The sequence below is a fragment of the Aotus nancymaae genome, unplaced genomic scaffold (genome assembly GCF_030222135.1).
Source record: "Aotus nancymaae isolate 86718 unplaced genomic scaffold, 86718_ANA_hifiasm-v0.15.2.pri h1tg000079l, whole genome shotgun sequence".
NCBI classification, from domain to species: Eukaryota; Metazoa; Chordata; class Mammalia; order Primates; family Aotidae; genus Aotus; species Aotus nancymaae.
In genome coordinates, this window is record NW_026988494.1 from 21,628,349 (window position 1) to 21,645,998 (window position 17,650).

General features: G+C 44.8%; 1 protein-coding gene across 1 annotated transcript in view; it reads right to left on the minus strand.

Moving 5' to 3' along the window:
- TNFRSF10A (TNF receptor superfamily member 10a) overlaps positions 1 to 17,650 on the minus strand; it is a 34,138-nt gene that overhangs the window by 9,495 nt on the left and 6,993 nt on the right. Inside the window, exons 3-10 of the mRNA XM_064368768.1 lie at positions 13,359 to 13,443; positions 6,588 to 6,701; positions 5,746 to 5,857; positions 5,056 to 5,126; positions 4,876 to 4,968; positions 4,268 to 4,299; positions 3,653 to 3,835; positions 639 to 711 (exon numbers count right to left, since the gene is read on the minus strand). Of these exons, the coding sequence (XP_064224838.1) occupies positions 639 to 711; positions 3,653 to 3,835; positions 4,268 to 4,299; positions 4,876 to 4,968; positions 5,056 to 5,126; positions 5,746 to 5,857; positions 6,588 to 6,701; positions 13,359 to 13,443 (763 nt within the window). The remainder of the gene's footprint in view (positions 1 to 638; positions 712 to 3,652; positions 3,836 to 4,267; positions 4,300 to 4,875; positions 4,969 to 5,055; positions 5,127 to 5,745; positions 5,858 to 6,587; positions 6,702 to 13,358; positions 13,444 to 17,650) is intronic.

Here is a 17,650-nt window from a genome sequence, read left to right on the forward strand (position 1 = left end):
CCCTAGTTCCTGTTTTCTTACACATTGTTACATTTTATCCGTACTCTATAAACCCTTAGTTTTAGCCAGTGGTGGACATGGATTTGAGACTAAGCTCTCCTCTCCTTGGCTGCAGCACCCTATTAAAGCCTTCTTCCTTGTCAATACTTGTCTCAGTGATTGGCTTTCTGAGCACCAAGACCTAGACACAACCTCTGGTGTTTCACTAACAAAATAATGAGTGAAATATTTTCCACTCTTGCTTGCATTAAGTCTTTGGCATTGGCATATTGTTTATACAACAGCGCTGCAAATTGGGCTTAGGCACAGATCAAGAGCTCATTAGCACACTGAAGTCAGTGGTGCCATGCAGGAGAGGGCAGCCCCTCAAGAGGTCCTGAACAGCAAAGGAGAACAGAGGAGGTGGATGAGGGGATGGACAGAGTGGTTAGTGCTGTTAATAGGGTGCAGAGAGGATGAGGTAGAGTGAGGAGAAGCGATGGGAGAAGATAATTTAGGGTACTGATGGTCTATGACATAGTACCCCCATTTCTGGCATGGATTGCTCTGGAAGAGCACTCTCTGCAATTGGGACACCAGTTAGAACACTGTCCTTATTCCCTCCATTCCTGCTGCATCTCCAGGAGCAAAACACTTACTCTCAGTGGGGTCAGCGCCATTTGGTAGAACCAGCAGCCTTGTCCTCTGAGACCCTTTATCTTCTGCCGGTCTCTGTAACACACAGTGGGGAATGTGTGTTACTAAGTCTGAGTCAGGAGTCCTGCAGTCCAGTACTGACCCTGACCACCAGCCAGCCCTGAGACCTGCAGCATGTCACTTTCCCTCTTGGGTCACCATGGAGATGGAAAAAACCCTCTGGTCCCCCATAGCTCATAGCCACTCTCCATTGCAGGCATTACCACCTCAGTTCCACCCCCTGTCAGATCAGCAGTGGCATCAGATTCTTATGGGAGCATGAACCCTATTGTGAACTGTACATGTAAGGGGTCAGGTCACATGCTCCTTATGAGAATCTTACGTCTGATATGTCACTGTCTCCCATCACCTTCAGATGGGACCATCTAGTTGCAGAAAAAAAAAAAACAAGCTTAGGGCTCCCACTGACTCTACAGTATGATGAATTGTATGATTATTTCATTACATATTACAGGTAATCAGAATAAAGTGCACGATAAATGCAATGTGCTTCAATCATCCCCAAACCACCTCCACCTCCCAGTCCATAGAAAAATTGTCTTCCGGCCAGATGCAGTGGCTCACACCTGTAATCCCAGCACTTTGGGAGGCCAAGGCAGGCGGATCACAAGGTCAGATTGAGACCATCCTGGCCAACATGGTGAAACCCCATCTCTACTAAAAATACGAAACAATTAGCTGGGCATGGTGGCGCATGCCTGTACTCCCAGCTACTTGGGAGGCTGAGGCAGCAGAATTGCTTGAACCTGGGAGGTGGAAGTTGCAGTGAGGTGAGGTCGTGCCACTGCACTACAGGCGAGACTCTGTCAGCCTGGACAACATTGCAAGACCCCAAGAAAAATTGTCTTCCACAAAACTGGTCCCTGGTGCCAAAAAGGTTGGGGACCGCTGGTGTATAATATAATGTCTTTTTAATACAGATACACTGATGCATAGATTTGGACAAAGAATTACAGGAAATTATTTCTCATAGTTACTTGAGGAAAAAGACCCAGGGCACTGCAGAGGAGTGGAGGATGCTCTCTCTATTCACTGAGTACCTTTCAAGAGTTTAAATTTTCTGTTTGTTTTTGTTTTTGTTTTTAGATGGACTCTCGCTTGTTGCCCAGGCTTGAGTGCAATGGCGCGATCTCACCTCACTGCAACTTCTGCCTCCCAGGTTCAAGCAATTCTCCTGCTTCAGCCTCTCGAGTAGCTGGGATAACAAGTGCACGATGCCATGCCCAGCTAATTTTTTGTATTTTAGTAGAGACAGGGTTTCACTGTGTTGCCCAGGCTGGTTGCGAACTCCTGAGCTTAGGTGATCCGCCCGCCTCGGCCTCCCAAAGTGTTGGGATTACAGACGTGAGCCACTGCACCTGGCTGATAGTTTAAACTTTCTCACTTTAAGTATAGGAACCTTCTCTTGAAATTGTCAAAGCACTTAATCGAGCTGGAGAGATGACTGACCTTTTTAATGTTTGCTTGTTTTTTACATTTTTAGTTAGAATGAATGGATACTAATGCAAGAATGGAATAGCCTAGGTGGAAGGAAGGAGATCATTGTCTAGATGAGCATTTAACCTCTGATAAAGGAGGGACCCAAAGCAGAGGGAAACAGGAGAATCAGTGGCTCAACGGGGTTGGAAAAACCAGACAGTGACTAGAACAATTCAGGAAGTGCCTCACTTTGCATTGAAACACAAAACAAGTTCCATTTAGATTATATAGCTACATGCAAAAATCACATCATTGAAAAAACATCTCCATCAGAAGTTAGAGAAGTTCGTCTTGTGTTGGGGAAAGGTCTTTCTACAGTAATGAGCAATGAAAAAGTAAATGTATCTACAGATTTCACTGGTTAAAAATTAAGGCTTCTACATTGGAAAATATCAAAACAAAAAGGGGCAAGAAATCAGGAATCTATTGTCTGAATGTGAGAAATAGCACAAGTAGGAGAGCATGCCTTTTCATAAAGACTCTGTAGACAAGACACTGATTTTATGCAAAAACAGTCAAAACAAAGAAGTGTTTATTTAAGGCCAGGCACAGTGGCTCATGTCTGTAATCCCAGCACTTTGGGAGGCCAAGGCAGGCGGATCACGAGATCAAGACCATCCTGCCTAACATGGTGAAACCCCATCTCTACTAAAATTACAAAAAATTAGCTGGGTGTGGTGGCATGCACCTGTAGTCCCAGTGACATGGGAAGCTGAGGCAGGAGAATCGCTTGAACCCAGGAGGTGAGGTTGCAGTAAGCCAAGATCATGCCACTGCACTCCAGCCTGGGTGACAGAGCGAGACTCCGTCTCAAAGAAAAGAAAAGAAAAGAAAAGAAATGTTTGTAATGTTTTCCTAAATACAAAAAAAAAAAAAACCCTTTGATGTCAGATCAAAATACATGAACTGGTACAATCTAATACTAGGGGGCTGTGTGTGTGTGTGTATGTGCATGTGCGTATATGCATGTGTGTGTGCCTGTGTGTATATGTGCGTGTGCACAGTAAGCAACACTTCTACATGCTGACCTGGAAATCGTGCTTCTTCTTAGAAGTCTCCATACAACTATATTCAGAAATCTGGACAGAGATTTACATTCAAATCTGTTTGATGCAATACTAATTTCAGAGTAAATTTTAAACCCCTGCTGTTATGAGCAAGGGCTCCTTGAGTTCTGTTAGGAGCACACAGTGGAGAGCGTGCAGCCCTCATTCAGTCATCAATGAACCCTGCGACCCCCACTCTATGCCTGTGGAGCTCCAGGTTCTGAGGACACAGCAAGGACAGGACAGGGACTAAGAAGCAGATGTCCTGAAGAGTGGCTGTGCCCTTGTGAGGGCAGCTGATTCTTCCCATGCAGCCCTGTTCCCTGCAGTCCCATCTCCCTCAGGTTCCACGTCCCCCTTGGCCAAGAGAACTGAGGCACAGCCCTCGCTCTCTGCTTATAAGGTCTTGAAGAGGCCTGACCCCGACTCACCAGCAGAGACTGTGCCTCCCCGGGGGACTGTACAATGACATCTGTCAAATCTGTCGGCTCCTGGCTTTCCATTGGCTCCTCAGAAGCGAAAGTGGACAGCGAGTCTGCGTTGCTCAGAATCTCGTTGTGGTCGTTGTCCTTAGCCTCAGGCCCTCGTAGAGGACACGAGCAGAAGGAACAGACCTTAGGAAGGCAAAGAGCCAACTCAGAAGCCCACACCCAGGGCTCCTCACAGTGTCCCCAGGGCACAGCTGGACCTGCTGCCCCACCCCCTCCCAGTGAGGTCACCCCAGGAAGTCCATGCTTAGTACATCCAGGACCTGTTGCTGGGGCCAGGCCCTGGTGCTGTGCTCAGGGGCTCACCCCATCCCCAGGGTACAGGTTGGGTGAGGGTGTCACCCAGGCTGCAGGAGGGACATGGCTGCAGCATGGCCTGCCAGCCTATGTGATACTCCAAATGGCCTGTGTCCCCCAAAGTCAATCTGCAGTGTCCAGGCCACTTCAGAGACTCAGGGCAGCCGTCAGAACATGGGACCCACCCACCCGGTCTATACTGTGGGCAGGGAGCAGTTCCTGAGCCCCGTATGCCCCTGACTCCTGGAGAAATCAACTTACGCTGTCCATGCACTCGGAGTCTCTTCCACAACCTAGAAGAGAAAGGGGTTTCCTTAGTGGGCAGGGAAGGGCCCATGCAGCACTCCTCCTTAGAGGGCAGTGTTGGGCAGGGGTGGGCTGGGGGCTAGGACACTGGGCAAGGAGCCCCGGGCCTGGGATCCACATGAGGCCTTGCCAGCTCGGGAACTCCCTCAGGACGGGGAATATAAGGGAAAGTGGAGTAAAAACGTAGATAATCTCTGTGTTCTGCTGTGTTCTGCTCTGACCAAAGCTAAATAAATCCCCTGACCACTTCTCGTACTGATCCTTGTCACCCAGTTGAGGAGCTGACTGCCCCCTGCCTTGCTGGGCCTGAACATGGGAGGAACTGGCCCTGCCCTCTCAGACTTGACTGGGAGATGAGGGGACCCCAGCCCTGGGAGAGGGACTGATGAGACCAAGGTCCTGGGCGGTGCACAGGATGAGAAGATGGGGGCTGATCACAAGAAGGAAGATAGAGCCAGGACGGAGACGCCAGGACTTGGGGCAGAAGTGGGCGATTCTGTCTGTGGGAACAGGAGGAGGCAGGGCAGAGAGTGCCAGCGTCCCTGTCCTTAACCAGCACCTACCTGAGCGGATGAGCCACCAGATAATCAGCATGGCCACAAACGAAAGCAACGCAACAATCGCAAGTAAAATCACCCACACATCATGTCCATTGCCTGAGGAAAAACAGGAAAAGACAGGAGTCCCCAGGCTGGTGGTCACTGCCTCCTCCGCAGCTGGGGCTTCCCCAGTGGGCTTTGTACCTGATTTTTCTTCACACTTGATGTCACTGTCTGGCGTACAATTACTGACTGGAACCGTCCCACTGAGGCATCTGGGTACACACAGGGAGGGAGCAAATTACTCTTGGCCCTTAAAACCCAAATAGGAAAAGGACGGGTCTTACTGAGAAATCAGTGACCGGGGTGAGGCCAGCTGGGTTGGCTCAGGTCCTCATGGGAACTTTAGGGAGCTCCACCCACGGCCTTATTATGCCTTTTGCAGGCTGTCGGCATTTCTGTCTTCTTGCATTAAAAGCAAATATTAAAAATTACATTTTAGGACTCAATTAGTTTAAGTATAAATCCAACCCTGGCTGGATTCTATGTCATTATTTTCTTATGATTTCAGGATAAAATATTTCCTGCACCTCTCTGATGCGTTCTTAAGTCACGGCCTCCTGAGACCAGTGAACAAGTCAGCCTGGCCAAGGGGACTTGTGTTGGAGAGGCAGGAGAGGGCCACTGCAGAAGGCAGGGGTGGGGACAGTCAGAGGGACCAGGAGGGGCCACTGCAGGCTCAGAAGACCTCACGTGGTCAGGGACGCCCCATGGGACAGGAGGCACCACGGGGTCAGGCGGGAGATAAGGGCACAAGGAGACTCAGGTCTTCTTGAGGTTCCTGATTTCTAGGGGTTCCTTGGGGCTGCTGGGAGCCCCTGGCTGCTGTCTCACTGTATGCTGCATTTGCGACACATCTCGGGGGAATCTTCTTCCCGGAAGGTGCCTGGCTTGCACTGACACACTCTGTTCCTGGTCGTGGTGCAGGGACTTAGCTCTTCTTCATCTGATGACAGAACACAAGGTTTTGGGAATATGTTTCCCTGACGTGTCCCTCGACCCTTCCTCACCACCCCAACCTCCTCCCACTCAGCTCAGCTCAAATTGGTTCACCAAGGAGTTCTGAAGGCTGGTTCTCCACCAGCACACTTGGGGCTCATACAGGACACACACCCTTCGGCTGTCACCAATACTCAGAGTAATAAAAAGGACCACGATTCATTGTTTATTATATCAGATTAGGGGAAAAGCACCATTTAGATCACATGGTCAGTAGCAAAAAAGGCGCAGGGTCATTTGAGAGACTCTGCAAGGAGAGGAGCCCTCAGGTGACTTCCCAAAAACCCAGCCTGCTGGGGAGGAGAAAGGGGCCTGAGAACCTGAAGGCTGAGTGAGGCTGAGCACCTGCCAGGAGCACAGAGCCTGGGGGAGAGAGCCTGGCCCCGGAGCAGACACACGCCACCGCTGAAACCCAGCCCTGTCCACTCGGCCAGGCCTTCTCTGTGCTATAATGATGCCCCCACCCTCTTGCAGCTGACAGTTTGCACTACCAGGTGGCATGCATTATAAATATGATTTCTTTCTGTTTTATTTTATCAACCGAAGTCATAATCATGGAACAGGGTATGATGAAGACGAAGCTGGGCTAGAACTTGGTTCCCTGACTCACTTTGGCTACAACCCCCACCTCATTGCCCCACCCTCACCTCTGGGCAAGGGGTCCACACATTCTGTACCTGATTTACAAACTCTACATGGGCAGCAAGAAGGCAAGTTGTTGGAAGCATTGGTGTAACCTCCACCGGCTGTGTACTGGTTACAATCTCCACTGTGTTCTGATTGGTAAGATTCTGGGAGGGGAGAGAAAAGCCAGTGAATGAATTGTCACAGAGATCCCAGAGGCTGGCGGCGGTGGCTGGGATACTCTTCTTTTGGCCGCAGGGAAATCCCCTCTTCTCGGCTTGATCTTGTCATCAATTCTGCATCTATTACACACGTCTGACTGGCACAGCTGACAGAAATATAATACAAGCTACATACATAATTCAAATTCTGTGAGAGCCATATTAAATAAGTAAAAAATAAGTAAAAAAATAAGTAAAATAAATAAAAAAAGAAAGAAGTCAAATCAATTTTAACAATGTATTTTTTGAACCTAAAATATCCAAAACATTACCTTTTTTTTTTTTTTCTGGACAGAGTCTCACTCTGTCGCTGCCCAGGCTGGAGTGCAGTGGTATGATCTCGGCTCACTGCAACCTCCACCTCCCAGGTTCAAGTGATTCTCCTGCCTCAGCCTCCCGAGTAGCTGGGACTACGGGCACGTGCCACCATGCCTCGCTAATTTTTGTATTTAGTAGAGATGGGGTTTCACTATGTTGGCCAGGTTAGGTCTCGAACTCCTGACCTTAGGTGATCTACCTGCCTCTGCCTCCCAAGATGCTGGGACCACAGGAGTGAGCCACCTCACCCAGCCAACATTAGCATTTCAACATGTAAACAAGATAAAACGTTGAGATATTTTCTTTTATTTTGAATATTAAGTCTTTGAAACCCAGAGTGTATTTTTCACTCACTGCACATCTCAATTCAGAGTCGCTGTGCTTGAAGTGATTAATGGCCACATGGGCCTAGAGACCAGGGCAATGGTCTCTTCCACCTGGGACCCTGGAAACTTACAAAAAGCCATAATGCCTATCCTCAGTGAGCTCATGGTCAGTAGAAGGCACAAACAGGCACAGAAGCAATACAGCAATGAGGGGAAGGCTTCAGATATAGCCCACGCCACCTGCCATGGGAGGAAAATGGAAGGAAAAATGGGTCCTCCCTATACAGAGTCAAAGAATGATCCATAGAGAGGGGGCCTATGGGCAGGGCATAGTAGCTCATGCCTGTAATCCCAGCACTTTGGGAGGCCAAAGTGGGCAGATCACAAGGTCAGGAGTTCGAGACCAATCTGACCAACATAGTGAAACCATGTTTCTACTAAATATACAAAAAATTAGCCAGACATGGTGGCAGGGGCCTGTAATCCCAGCTACTCGGGAGGCTGAGGCAGGAGAATCGTGTGAACCTATGGGGGCAGAGGTTGCAGTGAGCTGAGATCATGCCATTGCACTTCAGCCTGGGTGACAGTGTGAGACTTTGTCTCAAAAAAGAAAAAGAGAAAGGGGGCCTACTTCATGCTCCCCTGGATTGCAGAGGGTCTCCAGGCACTAAGGTGACAGCTGCAGGAGCCATCGCCAGCAGGAGCCCGTGTCCAGAGAGTTGACCTTCACCTCCAGGGCTTTGCCCCTTCAGGTGACCTCACTCTCCCCTTTCAGTGCCTGTCTATTTATCCCCCACCACTGATTCATATTTATTAATATTGAAAGATACTCTTAGAAACCCAAACTGTGGAAAAAAAACTTCCTTGATAATGTGTTATGATGATGATACGACCAATGATAAAAATGTGATTATTCAGTGATAGTGTGGGGGCAACTAAGGTTACTGCTGAAAAAGCATAAAGCTTCTTGCTTATGCTCTCCCTATAAGGAAATAAAGACTAGGTGTATCAAGGTGTCAACTGTAAAGTATGAAACCACACAAGTACTACATGAGAAATTTTTCTTCCAGGTTTGGAGAGGGAAGCAACCTTCTCAATCTCACAGGAAATTAAAAATTTGCATAAAGTAGGGCTAGGCATGGTCGCTCACGCCTGTAATCCCAGCACTTTGAGAGGCTGAGGTGGGTGGATCACCTGAGTTCAGGAGTTGAAGACCAGCCTGACCAACATGGAGAAGCCTCGTCTCTGCTAAAAACACAAAATTAGCTGGGCGTGGTGGCGCATGCCTGTAATCCCAGCTACTCGGGAGGCTGAGACAGAGGAATTGCTTGAACTTGGGAGGTGGAGATTGTGGTGAGCCAAGATTGTGCCATTGTACTCCAGCCTGGGTGACAAGAGTGAAACTACGTCTCAAAAAAAAAAAAAAAGTTGCATAAAGTTAACTATATAAAATTTAGGAAGAAAACTGCATGGAAGAAATCATGACTAAGATAAAAACAAACTAAGAGGAAATAATTGAAATACAAACCAAACTTAAAAGCATAGTTTCCTTAAACTATAAGAATTCATACAAAAAAATTCTAGAAAGAACATCAACAAGAAAGTAGTAGACTTGAACAACACATTAACAACTAGACCGGACAGACGTCTATAAAATGCTCTACTCAATCAAAACAAGATATACATTCTATTAAAGTGCACATAGAACATTTTCCAGAACAGACCATAAGCTCAGCCATATCATAAACCTCAATACACTTAAAAGGACAGAAATAATCCAAAGTATTCACTGGTACCACAATGGAATAAATTTAGAAATCTATAGCAGGAAGAACGTGGAGAACCTCACAACTACATTAAATAGCACGCTCCTTTTTTTTTTTCTTTTTTTGAGGCAGTTTCATTCTTGTTGCCCAGGCTGGAGTGCAATGGTGCAATCTTAGCTCACTGCAACCTCTGTCTCCAAGGTTCAAGCGTTCTCCTGCCTCAGTCTCCCAAGTAGCTAGGATTATGAGCATGTGCCACCACACCCGGCTAATTTTGTATTTTTAGTAGAGACGGGGTTTCTCCATGTTGGTCCGACTGGTCTCAAACTCCCAACCTCAGATGATCCACCTGTCTCAGCCTCTCAAAGTGCTAGGATTACAGGTGTGAGCCACCACGCCTGGCCATAGCACACTCCTGAATAACCAATTGGTCCAAGAAGAAATCAAGAGATACCAGAAAATAAGATGAATGAAAATGAAGACACAACATACCAAACCTATGGGATACAGCTAATGCAGCTGAAGTTTAGAGAGAAATTGATAGCTGTAAATGCCTATTTAGGAAGAAGAAATATCTCAATCTATAACCTAATAATCCATTTTAAGACACTGGAAAAAGAAGAGCAAACTATAGATAAAGCAAGCAGAAGGAAGAAAACAATACAGGTTAGAGCAGAAATTAATGAGACAGAGAATAGAAAAATAACAGAGTAAATTAATTAACCCAAAATTTAGTCTTTAAATAGATTGATACATTGGCACAGGAATTTGTGCTAAAAAATTAACACAGGGAAAAAATAAGAAGACTCAAATTATAGTCATGCACTGCATGACGACGTTTTGGTCAACAATGAACCACCTATGTGGTTCCCATAATATGGTGGTCCCATAATATTATGTTGGAGCAGAAAAATCCCTATTGCTTAGTAACACCATAACTCTATGCATTGCTCAGGAGAAATTCAAGCTGACTGCAGAAATTTGCGTAAGTAATGAGGAGCTGAATGTTAATCCCCAAGACAATGAGGAAAATGTCTCTAGAGCATGTCAGAGGTCCTCATGGCAGCCCCTCCTATCACAGGCCTGGAGGCCTAGGAGAAAATGGTTTCCTGGTACAGGTCCACGGTCCTGTATCGTATGCAGTCTAGGGACTTGGTGTCCTATATCCCAGCCACTCCAGCTATGAAAAAAGGGGGCCAAGGTACAGCTTGGGCTGTTGCTTCAGAGGGTGGAAGCCCCAGGTCTTGGCAGCCTCCATGTGGTGTTGAATCTGTGAGTGCACAAAAGTCAAGAATTGAGGTTAGGGAACCTCCACCTAGATTTCAGAAGAGGTATGGAAACACTTGGATGCCCAGGTAAAAGTTTGCTGCAGAGGCAGGGCTCTCATGGAGAATGAAGGGAAGGGAAATGTGGCATCAAAGTCCCCATACGGAGTCCTACTGGGGAACTGCCTAGTGAGCTGTGAGAAAGGGGCCGTCATCCTTCAGACCCCAGAATGGTAGAACCACCAATAGTTTAACCACGCACCTAGAAAAGCTGCAGGCACTCAACACCAGCACATGAAAGCAGCCAAGAGGGGAGAGGGGGGCTATACCTTGCAATGTCACAGGGGCAAAGCTGCCCAAGACCAAAGGAACCCACCTTTTACATCAATGCGACCTGGATGTAAGACATGGAGTCAAACGAGATCGTTTTGGAGCTTTAAGATTTGACTGCCCTGCTGAATTTCAGACTTGCATGGAGCCTGTAGCCCCTATGTTTTGGCCAATGTCTCCCATTTGGAATGGCTGTATTTACCCAATTCCTGTACCCCCATTGTATCTAGGAAGTAACTAACTTGCTTTTGATTTTACAGGCTCATAGGCAGAAGGGACTTGCCTTGTCTCAGGTGAGACCTTGGACTATGTACTTTTGAGTTAATGCTGAAATGAGTTAAGACTTTGGGTGACTGTTGGGAAGGCATGATTAGTCTTAAAATGTGAGGACATGACATTTGGGAGGGGCCAGGGGTAGAATGATATGGTTTGGCTGTATCCCCACCCAAATTTCATCTTGAATTCCCACATGTTGCGGGAGGGACCTATTGGGAGGGAACTGAGTCATTGGGGCACGTCTTTCCCATGCTGTTCTCATGATAGTGAGTAAGTCTCATGATATCTGATGGTTATTATAAGGGGTAGTTTTCCTGTACAAGCTCTTTCCTTGCTGCCATCCATGTAAGATGTGACTTGCTCCTCCTTACCTCCTGTCATGATTGTGAAGCTTCCCCAGCCAATGGCACTGTAAGTCCAATTAAGCCTCTTTGTTTTGTAAATTGCCAGGCTTAGGTAGGTCTTTATCAGCCCAGTGTATATGGACTAATACAATTACCTTAATATTAAGACCAGAAAAGGAATTCACAAAGAAAGAAAACTACAGACTAATAATTCTTATGAATATGGATGCTGCAACAAAATACTAGCAAGTTGAATCCAAAAGCATATAAAAAGAATTATATACCAGGACCAAATGAGTTTTATCCTGGAAATACAAGGTTTGTTCAACATCCCAAAATAAATTGATGTAACAAATTATATCAATAGAATAAAAAGCAAAAGTCACAGGATTATCTCAAAAACAGAGAAAGCATTTTACTAAAACCAACACTCTTTCATGATAAAAATCACAAAATAAAAGTGAACTTCTTCAACCTGATAAAGAATATCTACAGAAACTCACAGCTAACATTATATTTAATGGCGAACAACTGAAAGATTTTCTCCAAAAAAGATATCTATTGTCACTGTTTTTATTCAATATTGTACTGGAGGCTCTAGCTAGGACAATTAGGTAAGTAAAAGAAATAAAAAGCATCCTTGGCTGGGCGTGGTGGCTCATGCCTCTAATCCTAGCACTTTGGGAGGCTGAGGCAGGAGGATCACAAGGTAAATAGATTAAGACCATCCTGGCCAACATGGTGAAACCCTATCTCTACTAAAATACAAAAAAGTAGCTGGGCATGGTGGTGTGTGCCTACAGTCTCAGCTACTCAGGAGGCTGAGGCAGGAGAATTGCTTGAACCCAGGAGGCGGAGGTTGCAGTGAGCCGAGATCACACCATTGCACTCCAGCCTGGCGATAGAGCAAGACATCGTCTCAAAGTTAAAAAAAAAAAAAAAAAGCATCCAGATTGGAAAGGAAAAGGTAAAACTTTATTTGATTTGCAAATTATATGCTACTATATAGGGAAAATCCTAAGGAAGCCACGATAAAAGCATTAAGAATAATAAACAAGTTGTGCAAGGTTATAGAATACGAGATCAGTGTACAAAAATCAATTATATTTGTATACACTCACAATGAATCCTAACGTGAAATTAAGAAAAGGTTTTATCCACTTCAGCATAAAAAAGTATTAAATATCTGGGAGTAAGTATAACAAAATCAACCCAAAATCTATAGTCTGCAAACTACAAAGCATTATTTTAAAAATTAGAGATGATCTAAATTTTTAAAATTTTTAAAAAGTAAACTCATGCTTTGGATCGAAAGACTTCTCATTGCTAAGATGCCAGTGACCTCTACACTGAGCTACAGATTCAGCACAATCCCTGTCAGAAACTCAGCTGATTTTAGAAATTGGCAAGCTGCTCCTAAAATTCATATGAATTGCAAAAGACCCAGTATAAACAAAATAATTCTGGAAAAGGAAAACAAAAAAGGAAGATTCATATTTCCTGATGTCAAAACTCACTATAAGACAGTGTGGCACTGGCAAAAGGACAGATATAGATCAGTGGAAAATAATTGAGAGTCCAAAAATAAACCCATGCCTTTATGGTCAATTGGTTTTTGACAAGGATGCCAAGACCATTGGAAAAAAAAAATCATCATTTCAACAAATGGCAACTGGATAGCCACATGCAAAAGAATGAAGTTGGGCTCTTATCTGACACCATTTACAAAAATTAATTGAAAATGCATCAAGAGTTAAACTGCAAAACTCTTAGGAGAAAACATGGAGATAAAGCTTCATAACTTCGGATTTGGCAAAGGATCAATAAGTATCTGCTGAACAGAAGAACCAGAAACTGCAGGAAACAGAAAACTGGAACAACATGGAAAACGAATGTTATTGATGAATTTAGAGATAATTTTTGTATATGGTAAGGAAAAGGAAGGTGTAAAGGATTAGAGATCAGTCTTAGAATGTACCTGCTGGACACACTTCTCCCAGAGGGCTATGTTTCCATTGCTGTGAGGCAGGTAATTGATCATCACCTGCTGAGGCAGGTACAGCCTGTGGGGGCAAAGCAGGGACTGGCATGAGTGGCTTTCAGATCTCACCTTTTACAAGATTAATCTCACATTCCATTCCCCCAGCCTCCAAAACTAGACAGAACTTGCGTCTTTCTCCCAGTTCTAAAATTCAACCATTTGTTTGTACTTATAATTGTCCCTTTGCCCCCACCCCCCCAGCCCTTGGCAACTACTGTTCTACTGTCTGTTTCTATGAATTTGACTACTCTATGTAATTCATATAAACGGAACCACACAGTATCTTATTTTTTTCTTGTGACTGCCATATTTCACTTAGCATAGTATCATCACGATCCATCCATTTGGTACCATGCATTGGAATTTCCTTCCTTTCCATTGTGTGTGTGTGTGTGTGTGTGTGTGTGTGTGTGTGTGTGTGTGTGTATTTTGTTTATCCATTCATCTGTCAATGGACACTTGGTTTGTGTTCACAATTTGGCTACTGTGAATAATGCTGGTATGAACATGGGTGTACAAAAAATCTCTTTGAGCCCCTTCTTTCAGTTCTTTTGGATATACACCCCAAGGTAAGATTGCTGTTTTCTTCTAAGAGTTGTGTAATTCTTATAGATCTTACATTTAGGCCACATATGAAAAGCCAACAGCTAGCATCCTACTCAACAGTGAAAGACTAAAGGTTTTTTCTCCAAGATCAGGAACAAGACACGGAGGCCTCCTTTCGTCACTTCTAGGGTATCAGGGTAATGCAGGGCCCACAGAAAGTTAGAAAGAGTTCCGTTCCGAGTTTGAGAATTAGTAGATGTCATCATTGAAGAAGTTTTTCCTCCTTCTTTATGTTCTGAAACAGTTTGTCTACTGTTGGTGTTATTTCTTCAAAACCATTTATAGAATTCATCAGTGAAATGACATGGGACTGCAGTGATCATCATTATGAGCATTTAAACAATGAATTCCACTGGGGATGGTGGCTCACACCTGTAATCCCAGCACTTTGAGAGGCCGAGACGGGCAGATCACCTGAGGACAGGAGTTCGAGACCAGCCTGACCAACAGGGTGAAATCCCGTCTCTACTAAAAATACAAAAAATCAGTCGTGCATGGTGGTGGGTGCCTGTAATCCCAGCTACTCCAGAGGGAGGCTGAGGCATGAGAATTGCCTGAACCTGGGAGGCGGAGGTTGCAGTGAGCCAGGGTCACACCACTGCACTCCAGCCTGGGTGACAGAACGAGACTCCATCTCAAAATAAATAAATAAACAATAAACTCCAATTCATAGACACTTTAGGAATATTTAAATTAGCTTTACCCCTTGTGGCTATTTTGCTGAGTAGTGTGTTTTTCAAGAAATTTTTCTATTTAATCTAAGTTGTCAAATTGATTGGCATAAAGTTATTCATAAGATCCCACTTTTGCACTTTTACTAGCTGTAGAGTTTGTAATAATATCCCATCATTAATTCTTGATATTGGTATTTCATGCTGTTCTTTTTTTCTTTTGAACTTTGGTTTATTACTTTTATTAATTTTGTTGACCATTTCTGAGAACCAACTCTTGGCTTATTGATTCCTTTCATTGTTTGAATTCTGTTTCATTCATTTCACTCTTATTATTTCCTTGTCATCTTGTTACTGCTTTTGAGTTTAATTGACCACTTTTTTTTTTTTTTTTTTTTTTTTTTGAGACGGAGTCTTGCTCTATCACCAGGCTGGAGTGCAGTGGTGTGATTCCAGCTCACTGCAACTTCCATTTTCCGGTTTTAAGCAATTCTCCTGGCTCAGCCTCCCAAGTAGCTGGGACTACAGACATGCACCACCACTCCCGGCTAATTTTTTTTTTTTTTTTTTTTTGTATTTTTAGTAGAGATGGAGTTTCATCACGTTGGCCAGGATGGTCTCGATCTCTTGACCTCATGATCCGCCCGCCTCAGCCTCCCAAAGTGCTGGGATTACAGGCATGAGCCACCACGCCTGGCCAATTGACACTTATTTTATAGGTAAATAATGCACACCTCTGAATCATTGTGATACCATTCTTCTTTTAATCCTAAAGCACTTTACTGAGATATACTTTATATATATAATATAATTATTTCCTTTAAATATACTTATAGAAGTGTATAACCAGCAGTAAAATTAATTTTTGAATATTTTCATCACCCCAAAAGGAAACTGCATGCCCATTAGCAGTCACTCCTTGTTTTCCCCAACTCCCAATTCTTTTCACAGAAGCCATGAGAGCTGTGCATGTCACTCTAAGCACTGGCTTAGTGGCTTCCCACACATTTCCACATATTATATAATTATCATCATCTATTTTGAATTCTCTTTTGACTTCATCCATGAACTATGAATTATTTACAAGTATGTTGCTTAATATTCACATACGAGGAGTCTTTCTAGATATTGTCATTGCAACAATTTAATTTCATTGAGATCGGAGAACATATTTTATATAATTTCCTTCGTTTTAAATGTTTTTAGATTTGTTTTATAGCTCACAATGTGGTCTATCTTGGTGGAAGTACCATGTTCGTAGAAAAGAATGAATCTCCTGTAGATGTTGCATGCGTGCTCTATAAATGTCAGTTAAGTCAAGGTGGTTGACAGTGTTCAGATCTTTTATTTTACTGTTTTCATCTGATTGTTCTAATAAATTGTTGAGAAGGGGGTGACATGAAAAAATATCTGCTAATAGCAAATGAAAACCTGACAACGAGCTCCCGGTGACTCTGGATCTCGGCAGTTCTCAGCATTCTGTTCAGCTGCTCTCCCCACCTCTCACATAAAACACAGTGCAGGCTTCCTAGAACCCATGTTACTCATTCACCCAAGTCGGTGCCTGGTGACCACACTGCAAGGAATCCTGGAGTATCAGGAACAAGGCATGACCCTCCCTTTCCTTAGGACAGTTCCAGTTCACAGGGAGATGAGGCACAGCCATCAATAACCCCAAAGTCCATGAAGGTGCAGAGTCATGAAGGGCTGCCCAGGCAGAGGTGACAAATGCTATTGGTGGCAGGGACACTGGTGGACATAGAAGAAAAAGTCCACACAGATAGGTTCCCAGGCAGATAGGAAGTCAAAGCAGTGGGGGAAGGGAGTAACAGGTGAGGTTGGGATGCAGCTCTGCAGTTTGTGGGCGTCTCTGATTGAGGGAGATGGAAAGTGCGGTCAGAGAAGTGAGGTTCTCAGTTCACAGATTTGGGCTCATGGGGGTGTGAGGGTATGGGGGAGTGTGTGTGTGTGTTTGAAAGAGAGCGAGAGAGACAGGTCTTGTTCCTGGTCTCCTCCATAGACTCTCCTGACCCTGCCTCTTCCTGAGCTGAGTCATTAATCACAGGGTTTCCTTGCTTTGTGTTTTACAGGCAAGTTTGGCATTCACACTGTGGTCTCCTCAAGCATACATACCTTAAAAAATGCCTTGTTGATCTTAAAATGAGCAACCCAGACCTGTTCTGAAAGTCCTGTGGTTGGAAATCTGCTTCCCCTGAGTCTTTTGTGGCTTTTTTCTTTGTTTCTTTGTTCTTTTAGTATGAAAAGACCCCTGGCTTAAGAAGCAAGCCATCTGTCAAAGTCTCGGGCCAGCCTCATGGTCTGGGGGAAGCCACTTCTTCTCTAAACATGTCTATCATTCTTGAAATAAGAGGTGGCCTTAAATGACTCCTCAGGGACCCCCAGCTGTGACCCAGCCCTAGGTGAGTGCAGGCCTCATGAACAAGCACCAAATACCCCCATGGGAAAGGCCAGCACAACCCAGTGACCCAATCACTGCTGCTGCCCCGAGGGTCGCTCCCCCCTGCCCAGCCCCTCCACTGAACGAATGTTCTTTGTCTCATGCCGCTCATCTAAAATGAGGACAATGAGGGCTCCTGTACAGTCTGGTGATATGAGGATTCCGTGTGTTCATATGTGTATAAAGTGCTGAGAACAGACTTGGCACGTGCAAGTACTATATTTCAGCACATGCTGTTGTTAGTACAAACATTACCCTCAATGTTGATTTTAATCAAACCACATCCTACAAGCCAACAATTCCATGACCTGGGGACTTGCAACTCCACAGCCTCCCTCTGCCAGAGTCAAGTAGGGAGATGGTATCCCTGGAGCCGGCACAGCCTCTCTGGAGGTGGGGGAGGTGAGGCAGGTGGGACCCCATGCTTCCTGATAGCTATTTAGGTCCCTGGTGACACCTCCTTTGCCAGATTGTGGGCTCCAGGGAGCAGGATT